Source organism: Brugia malayi (assembly GCF_000002995.4).
Source record: "Brugia malayi strain FR3 genome assembly, contig: Bm_v4_Chr1_scaffold_001, whole genome shotgun sequence".
Taxonomy (NCBI): domain Eukaryota; kingdom Metazoa; phylum Nematoda; class Chromadorea; order Rhabditida; family Onchocercidae; genus Brugia; species Brugia malayi.
The window spans coordinates 4,329,502-4,340,259 of NW_025062475.1; the positions used below are offsets into that span (position 1 = coordinate 4,329,502).

General features: G+C 24.3%; 1 protein-coding gene across 2 annotated transcripts; it reads right to left on the minus strand.

Annotated features, from left to right (window-relative positions):
* Positions 1 to 918: 918 nt before the first annotated feature.
* Bm4936 lies at positions 919 to 4,828 on the minus strand (the record flags this gene model as incomplete). 2 transcript variants are annotated; one of them, XM_001894227.2, is made up of 8 exons in its annotated part: positions 919 to 1,134; positions 1,926 to 2,025; positions 2,187 to 2,348; positions 2,832 to 2,989; positions 3,213 to 3,368; positions 3,507 to 3,593; positions 4,060 to 4,198; positions 4,704 to 4,828. In XM_001894227.2, 8 exons carry the CDS (start codon positions 4,826 to 4,828, stop codon positions 919 to 921), a joined length of 1,143 nt encoding a protein of 380 aa, XP_001894262.2. The 2 variants fall into 2 exon arrangements, with proteins under 2 accessions (XP_001894262.2, XP_042932460.1); XM_043076526.1 differs by having other exon boundaries at positions 3,204 to 3,368.
* Positions 4,829 to 10,758: the final 5,930 nt, after the last annotated feature.

A 10,758-nucleotide genomic window follows, 5' to 3' on the forward strand; every position in this document is an offset into this window, starting at 1 on the left:
TGATACTTTTTGATAGATGAAGCATTGCTTCAATGCTCAAATATTATACGTTTGATGATATTCAACATATGCAAGCAGTTCAAATAAAAAAATCAGAGCATAAAAGTTATGAGAATCTGATTTGTCTCATATTCCGGTCATGTCTTGCTGATCATGTTCATATTATGTAGCATATCCAGGTGTATGAGGTAAGGCATCCTTACCTCATACACCTGGAACATATTCAAGTTATTTATAAAACTTCTACAGATAACAGCTTGTCCAAGTTATATTTTAAAGTTATTATAAACAAACTTTAATCATTCACCAATATCTATCATTGTCTTTTAATAATGCAGATAAATATTAGAATTTGGAGTATATGCAAATTGCAATTTGTTTTTCATCAAGTATCGGACGATAATTTTTTTCAGAATATTGCCTTCAGAATCCAAGAAGATTTGTAAAGAAATTCAAAAACCCTTAACTTTCTTATTAATGTTCCGGAACTAATGTTAATGTTAGATAAAAAAATTACTTATGTTACTAATCTTTTTGAAGTAATTCAAAAATTTAATGCCCTAATGATAAGAATAAATTCGTTTTACCAATAGATCATTAATAGCCAGGAAAAGAATTTATGACCAACGTTCTTATGATTTTATTGATTTGCACAATAATAAATTAACGGGGAACAATTCACGTATAATTAGACAGCTTGTGTTCGTCACAAGTACGTCATATCTGTAAAGAGTGGCGCACTAAGTTGTGTACGTTATTATATTTCAATTTTGATATAATTGGAAAAAAGTCTTATTACAAACTTAATTAAAAACTCAAAATTTGTTGATTTCAATGTTAACTCACATGTAAATCATTTTGATCTCATATTTTTAGAAAACATCTTGAAACTATTGATACTATTCTGGATAGTTCATGCTAAGCACCAAATTCGGGGCAGAGTTTCTTAGTTTCAGGATACTGATGATCCATGCGTTGTTTGAAAAGTTTTATTGCTATGTTAAATTGCGCTCGAGAATGCTTTTGACGTTTCTTGGCAAGTGGTAGATCTTTTACTGTTTTGATGCCACGATGTACCATAAATAAATCATTCACCAATGCAAATGTATAGTTTTGACGGCACATTTCCCAACGCTGCAAGGACTTATTATTAATTCATTATCATAATACGTTATAAAGTTATATATTTGCTGTGTCAAATATTATTACAAATTTACCTGCTTAAAAAATTTGGTATTTTTTCGAACAGTTGTTAGTTTTCAATTTAATTTGTATCTTAAGCTTGCGAATGTAACTTTTTACATGTAACTTTATTATTCTCTTATTTTTTATATGTCTTACAAAAAGATTTAAGAGAAAAACATAAATTATCTTTCTTAAAGGAAAAAATAACAACAGTTCAATTACTATAAAGGGATGATGAAATGAAATGATTGACTAATTGGTTGATGAAGTGAGTGGCTAATTGAGTGGATTGTTTAAGTCAAATACTCCAGATAGCAAGTAAAGATAGTGTTTTGAGAGGAAATGTATAGTACTAAAGTTATCTTAATAACATTAAATTTAATTATTTTCGTTAACGAAATGATTTCTTTAAGACTTAAGGTAGCTTTCTAAACTTAAAAGTGTAGCGTGATTAATTATCATTCACCATCTTTAATGATAAGCTAAGTCATTATATTCTATTTGGGGAAAATCCTGTTGACTTCCTATGAACTAAAGGAGTAAATGTATTTATTTAAAGTTAACACTAAAAACACAAAGATTTGAAAAAACCATTCCTACACCATTTAAGTCTTTTTTATTTCTTCATTTATAATATCTTAAAATAAGTTTGCATGCATTTAACCGTTACTTTTTTTTCGCTTTCGATATTTCTATTTTTTCTAATTAGTACATAAGCAATGAAAAATAAAATAACTTACAAGAACTGTATTATCACGCAATGAAAATGGGAAATTTTCATCATGCAATGGTATGGTATTAAGGGAAACAAACTGGGGTTCCCAACCACGTCGTGAGAATCTGAAAAAAAAGTGGGTCAATGTTAGCAGATTTTTCTGCAGTTTACATTTATTGTAACTTGTGAGCTGTTTAAAATCGCTTTAAAAGAAAGTTTCTTTTTATAAAAGTTTTGAAAAAGTTAATTTATAAAAAAAATATATTCTTCAAAAAAAAAACATTACTTTAAAATAGAATTTATATTGACTTCCTGTTTGTTCTCTTGTTTATTAAACCACTGATCCAAATGTGGAATGGTATGTTCTTTCATATTGTACCGAACGTGAAATTCTACTGCTAATCCTTTGAAAAATAATTCTCGTAGTTCTGATTTATTACGTGGCATTCTAAATGATAAACATTTAAAGTAGTTACGTTATAGTGTTATATTTATATAATTTACAAGTTTAAACAAAGTGAAAAAAAGTACAATAGAGCTTAAGTTTTTGTTTCAAAAAGGAAAATGATAAAGTGATTCAATCAACATTTCATAGGATTATAATAACAAAATTAATAATAAAAAGAGCCGACTTGGCTTGCATCTTTTTTCTAAGCAAATAAACCTCTAAGATTCTACGATATATTTGTAAGAAAAAAGTGGAAATTTCAAAAAAAAAAAATTAAGTTTTGTATATCAGAAGGAAAAATTATTTTAAATTTTTTAAAAATATATGTTAGGAGAAATGCACTGTATTCTGCATGGTAGTGAGTTGTTACGGTAGTTTCAATTAATTAATCAATTGATTGTGTGATAACATAATTCATCAGACATTATAATATTTAAAATAAGGCAAAAAAAAAAAGTTTACACAAATGTACCTATAACCTACTGCTTAATGGTATCGTTTACTTCAAATATTCGTACAACAAGTGCTGTTTTTGGATTGCGCGTCAATTGATTTTGTGCAAGTGCACACATTCTGGATTCAAATTTTTCAGGAAAAATAAATTCCGAATCGCTAATTAATATATATTTTGATTTCACAAACTAAAATTAAGGAAATTATGGAACTATCAAAAAAATAGCACAAATTTAAAAATTAAAATAATGAATCCATTTCAAAACTGTACGCACTGTTCACCAATTCAGCATTCGTATCCAATTAACACTTAGTAATGTAATAATTCCATTGAAATGTTTATCTCTTACTTACTTTTACTTTGCTAAATATTTCTATCAAAAATTATTTCAATAAATATACTTTGCTTACCATCCTTGCTACATTCCGTGCTACATTAATAGGATATCGCCATCCGCTGTTTGTTTCATTCAATTTATCAATTACATCTTTTTTGCATCCATATTTAGACCGGAATAACACGTGAGCACTTAATTTATAGAGCACGTGAGAAGGAAAGTGTGACAACTGAAATCATAGAAAGTTAAAAAAATTTGAAAAAGCTGTCATAGAGTAAAATTAATTAAAATCTTGTGCTCTTAATTGATCTTAATATTACCCAATCACATGCAGTTAAATTTAATTTGAAAATTTCGTTAATTTTACCGTTTTTTTAATGTTTTCTATCGTCTTATAAACCTGTACTGATGGTATTGCTACCATGAATGTCACTGGACCATCCCATGATTCAAGCTAAAACATTACAGTAGATGAATTGTTTCTTGAGCTCTAAACAAAAGTTTTTCAATCCTGTGGTTAAAACAAACAAAAAATAAAATTTAAGGAATGAATGCAATTGCATGAAATTGTTAGCTTGAAGCTAATTATTTATTTAAGCAAAATTAGTTTTTTCTTTTGTTTGAGTGTAACAATCATTCGATCAATTTCTCCTTTTTTTTTTTTGCTTCACCTTTTCATACCAATCAATCAAAACAGCAATCCATCATATTTATTACATTTTGAAATAGTAGTCTTACTGTATAAGTCAAAGTGTCATTTTATAATGTGTTCAATTTAATTTTCTAGTTTTTGTAAAGCAACTACAAGATCTATGATATGTGGAATTAAATCCATGAAAATAATATTTAAAAAATTTTGCAGTTGTAATTAGCGTTCGCAGTTCATTTAAATTTCAATAATTTATTCTTGAAGTAAATACCTGTTCCAAAATATTATCATTCAAATAGCTGTAGCTGATCTGTAAAACTAGCGTAATCCTTTCAAATATATTCATATTACTTTCCATATCGCTATGGCTCACATAAGGCAACACACAATAATCTTTATATATATATAATCTGAACTTAGTAATGATTATAAAAGATATACACTTACTAAAGATGAAAAATGATAATCATTTATCAGTGAGAAAATTAATTATAAGATAATAACAAAATCAAAAGTTGCCATTGATTCTAGTAATATAAATATAATAATGATATTTAATGAAAGTATTTCTTTTGTTCTATCCATTGTGTTCAAGATAAAATGCTAGCAAAATTATATATTCATTTTCTCATATTTAGTTATAATGAAAAATATATTAAACAGTGCAAATATTTTAGTGAAGTATTATGTATGTCATTTATATAGTGCACATCATCTTTCATAGACAAAACTTATCGGAGCAATATTGTCAGTTTTTTTTTGATTAATTTTAGCTTTCTTTTGAATCATATAAAGTGATAAATCATATAAGCAAATGTAAGAATCATGTAAGCTCAAATGTCAAAATTTAGCGATAAGAAATCATGATTTATAAAAAATATTTAGTAATTTTTTAAACTAAAACATTACGCTAACCGTGAAATATCATTTTCATAATATTGATTACACACTGCAGTACCATCATCCAATTTGCTTATGATAATAACAGTTGAAAAGAATATTAATAAGGCAAAAATAAATCTTCCAAATGCTTTTTGCATTCTTCATTGAAGAAATAATTTGAAATATTTCCCTGTATTTCTGCTATAACTGTAGTTGTTTTCTGAAATGATAATGAAAAACAGTAATATAATTAATAAGTTAGATTAACATTGAATTTAGTAAAACCCGAAAGAAAAAAAAAAGTATTTATCATTTCAAGAAAGAATAAAAATCAGACGAGAAAAATTGAGATCCTCTCTTTGATGTAAATTGTTTAAATTTCTATAACACAAGAAAAAACGAATAACTTTTCAAGCAAACATTTTTACACGAATAAAAATTGCATATTTTATTGAGAAGAAATTTCAAAAAAATTATTTTAATTCTAAAAATTAATGAATTATATTTAGAGGAAAGAATATAGTGATGAGAAAGAAAATTATATTATAAAATAAAAATGAATCATATTTATTCTTTTTACAAGCATTATCATAAGCTTTTCAAAAGATTTAATTTAAACTACTTAAAAAAATATTCTTAGAATGAAGAATAAGGAAATACACATGAATAATTTTATGAGATTTAAAAAAAAAATTGTTGATATCATTGGAATTTTTCTTTTCTGCAGTTTTCTGCAAGAATTCACCAAAGTATCTCATTTAACACTTGCTAATAATGATAACAAAATTAAAGTAAATGATTAAGCTTGTTGGAACCATTAAAAATATAGTTATCTTGTGTATCGTTATTAAAATCAATCATTCAAGAAACGATGTAGCTGCTAATTTTAAAAATTGTAACTAATTGAAATGATTGATTGCATAATTTAATGTAGAAATTGTTGATAGCTGTTAATTAAAAATTAGCGAAATAGTCCAGAGTGCTTGATTTATTTAAAATTTAGATTATAAATATTCGTTTGGAAGTATGTAAATAGGAGCTTAATTTGTTATTTTTAAATATCTTTTGTTGAGAGATGAATAAAATTGATTCAAAATTTTCAAAATATGAAATAGGAAAAACAAGTTTGCTATTAAATATATTTTAGATAAACTTATAAAATTATAACTGAAAGAAATCGAAAATGATTAATTAAGTGAGAAGTTTCAGTGAATTTTGTATTCATTTATTAAATTAGTTCTTTTGTCTTGTTTCGCTTTAATGAAATATTCAAAATAATTCCATCATAACGTACATTTTGATAATTTCGCTTATAAATTAGAGAAAAAAGATTTCTTCTCCTCCCTTGTACTGTGCAACATTTGGTGACACTGAAAATATTTTTCTTCCGTCATCTTCAAATTTTTCATTTGTTTTTTTTTTTTTTTCTGCTTTTAGTAGAAAATGGAAATGGATTTTCTGTTATATGTTTAAATATTCAATGTCTATTTTAAATTGAATAATTTTTCTAAAAAAAGTGTAATATAACTTATAACCAAAAGTAATAGCATAACAAGTTTCAGTAATGAGATAGGACTAAATTCATAGATTCAACTAAATTCGATAGGTTAAATTCTTTTTGCAACTAAATTACTTTTAACTTACATAATTTTAAGTCATAATATGATGAGAAATTAACAATAAAATTAAAGCATTGACAGTTACATCTCATTACCTTATTCCAAACTTTTGGAGCACTATAAAAACATGGCATAGATGAAAAAGATGAATGTTAAAATTTTTGATCTTTTAGTTTGAAAATTTTTTAGATGAAAATTAATTCACATATTTCATATCTTATTTTTCAGTTTATTTTCTCAATATTATTAATCTAATGCAATAATCTTTTGATTAGTTGTGATTAGTCAACTTCTTCACCTAAAACAAAAATTCTAACCGAAATTTCTGAGTATTATTTCAATAGGAAAATTAAAGTCTACTCTAGCAAAAACTGAAGAGATAAGAATGATTCAATTTTTTTTATAGATTGTGATAGTTGGAATATATTTACATAATATATTAAAAACAAATAAAAAGAACAAGTGCTGTAGAATATAATAAGACGAGGTTTTTTTCCCTAATAATTTTCCCTAATAATCTTATTATAAAAACATTTGATTTTTTACTTTATTGTTTTTCTAATTTTTGAAAATTAATTGCTAATTATCTTATAAAAGAGTAGAGAGAATAAATACAGATTGGTGATAAGATGGAAGGCATTATTTTCATATATTGGAAGGTATGGAAATTTGAGAAGTACGAAATTTTGTCCAAATTAAAAATCAGAATTCAAAAAAGTTGTGCATGTGTATTTGCTAGAGAGATCTAATTTTTCTTTCACATAATACATTATGTTATTGATGTATTTGAAGAATTGAGATTTTTAAAATAATCGTATGAATTAATTCGTCGATTATTCCTAAACACTTATGGTACAATTTTTGAATGCTAATTTTCCACTAATCTTATTAATTTTACTTTAAAAATGATATTTTGTTTGCTTTTCGTTTTTAATACTTCAGAAAAATCAATACTCATATGCATTTGACAAGTAAAATTTCATTTGCTGCTTGTTTCGAAAAATATGTAAATGGAGTAATTAACCAGATAATATGGTCATTAGGAAAATTAATTTATTGTTATTGATCATGTTTTCTCGATATTACATTTCCACAATATTAGTAAAATGATAATGTGATAATGACTGATAGGCGATAACTTTATAAAATGTGTGAAGCAGTATGTTAATTTGTACTTAATGATATTAAATAATCAATCTGAAAGAAAAAGGGATAAGCAAGTGAGAAACGTAAGCTTAAATCTTAATAAATTTGTTATGCAAGAAAATATGAACAATTAATTGATTATGAAATTAGTTGAATTTATCAATGATGGATTAAAAAAAAAAACTCATAAAAATTGAATGCCTAAAAATATTACGTAAGCAATGACAAGATAAATAAGGAAAACTACCATAAAAAAAAGAGAAAAAAAAAAGATTTCTTTTTTTATTGATTTCTGATTAATACAAGATTAAAATGAAATATATTTTGGTGTTGAACCATTTAGACAATTGGAAAAAATGACTTAGTTATCTTTTCTAATCTTTTTTCTCTCCTTTTTGCCCTCAGTTTTTAAGAATTTTTCAATTTTAAAATCTACAAATTTTTCCAACAATATATGAATTGGTAAAAAGTATTATAAATACAAAAATAGACTAAATTTTCACAGTGGTACAGTAAATCTGAAAATGACTGACATATCATAAATTTTAATCAGTTTCGTCTTTCTTTAAGTTGAATAAATAAAGAAATAATCATAACTAAAGCTAACCTTTTTGTGATAAATTCAGCTAAATTTGCAACAATGTTCAAGTTGTTTATTTCAAAAAGTTTTACTTAACATCATTTATAATTCCAATAATAAACATAAATTTGCTAAATTTAACTCTTTTGGATAGTTTCAGAAATTTTTTTCAGTCCACTGCATTGTTACTTTTGAACATATAAAATCGATTTATATATAAATTGTTTTTAGTATTTCCTTAGTTTATCACTCATAATTCACATACTTGCACTGATATTGATAAAACATTGATAATGTGTTTCTATAATGGCTAAAGCAACAACACTGAGTTTTGATCTACTTGTTATGTGACATTTGGAATATGAATATTTGAATTAAATTGTTGCTATTAATTTATATTGTGAATCAGCTGAATGCTAATACAACCTTGCAATTCCTCGGTAAAAACGTTTCAATCAAGTGCAAAAAATTTATAAGAATTAAGAATACTGAATTAGTTACATTGTTTGATTTCCAAAAAAAGAAAGAACATTAAAAATAATTATTTTTGTATTTATCAATAACAATATGATGACATTTGAGTAAATGTTATTTCATGAACTGACGTATAATTCCGTGAATATCTTTGAGTCAAAAATTAAACTCAAATTTTTCATTCATAATTAATTGGGCTATATGAAATAATATAGCGTCTATTTTTATTTATAAAATAAAATGTAGAAATTTAAAAATATTTATAAAATTACTGTTAAAGCTGAAATTCTCGGAAAATGCAAATCTGCTTTAATTGTAGATTTGAAACATTATAAGTAATAAATTCATTTTAAATAGTGAAAATCTATTTTCTTTGATTCCAAAAGGTTGCAGAAATTATTTGCAAGAAATATTAGTGGAAAAAAAGAAACTTATAGCAATTTTTATTTTAATAAAAAGGAATTAAGTCGTTAGATGAGAATAAAAATAAGTGTTAAAATTTTGACATTAGCAAAATTAATCAATTAAACAGTGAAATTAACTTTAACAATTGGACAGAGAAACAATGTAAACTAAAATATCAAAGATCGAAATTTTAATATGAATTGTGAAAGTTAACAAAAATTTTTGTCTTTTGTTTTTTTCTTTCTTATCGCCATAAAAAACTTATGAAATTAAATTAGAATCATTATTATAATTGAATGATAAATCATTATCACTAATATAAATTGATGAAAGAAAAAGAAATATAAACTTTTTATTTGTTTAGCAAACAGAAAGCAAACGTTACCATAATTGTGTAAACACAAGAAAAGCAAATTTTTTTTCCAATAAATATTAGTTATGGCTGATAAATTATCATCATGCTATTCGAATCATTATAGTAGTCGAACTATAAATTTATTTTTTTTAATTGTATTTTTTAGCCAAATAATTAAATAATAATATTATATTAAATTTTACTTAAACACTGAAAAAGCATTCATCTTAAATTTTTTAGGAATTAAAAAACACTGTCGTATTTCACAAAGATTTTTCAAGAATTAAAAAATTCCTCCGAAGAAATTAAAATTGTAAAAGTTTGATTTGGTTGCTAAACATATATTAACACAAAATGTTTCATAATAAATTTGAAAAAAATTTGTTTTGCTAATGTAAATAAGCACAAATATTTTTTTTTTGGCAATGTAAATATAAATATTTTTAAGATTTTAAATAAGAGATAAAATCTAAGATTGCCGAAAATCAAATTTCAAATTCTTTTCGAAATTCTTTTTTTCAGAAGTTAAAAAATCCAGCAAAATTAGCTTGTTAATTAGTTCATTTGTTACAGAGTAACTTTTAGCTTCTTCCTTGCATATAATTTTTTGGTTTAGAAAATAGAAGAAAAATAATTGCTGAAGAGTTTAACAACAAAGAAAAGGGATTTCCTTCAATCTTTTCGAATTTAACCATCAGAATTGGCCAATTTTCATCAGTTGATATAAAGCTCTGTTTATTTACAACTAAATGATATTAAAAGGATAAAATGATTAGCGAAGGAAGGTTAATCGCTGTATATCGTATTTTATCTAAACAAAAGAAAACACAAAAACTTCAAAAAAAAAAAAGGATCGAAACTGCAATTTAATAGATCAATTAGTAAGTAGTATATGTTTTCAAATCATCAATATTTTATCCTCTTTAAACACCTAGCAATGATTATTTGATTTATATCAGCGAGTTATTTAAATAGAACTTTTTAACTATCTGAAAATATCAAAGTATTGATTAATAATTGAATATCAATGATAAATCACCAAATTTTTTCTTTTTGGGGCACTTCTTTCTAAATTATTTTTTACCATTTTTAAATATGTATATTAAGCTAAACGAAAATTTAATTTTGCATTGTTGGATTAATGCCATATTCATCATGGCGATCATATTATCAAATTTCTTGTTTAATTAACAAGGAAATAAATAATAATTATAACAATTAAATATTAAAATATAAGTAATATTAAATCGATCAATTTTCTTTGATAAGAAAAAAATCTTATTTTTGTTTTACTAAAATTAATTTAAATGACTCATAATATTCTTACTTATATTCTCACTGCAATATTCTTGCACTCGTTTTTATCATTTATTTTCATTCCTTCATTTATCGATCATTTAATTTTTAACAATAAATTTAAAAAAAATTAATAGTAAGGAAATTGTATAAATGAATTTTATATTTTTATTAAAAGGTAGTTTATGCAGAAAAGAAATTACTATTTTCAAA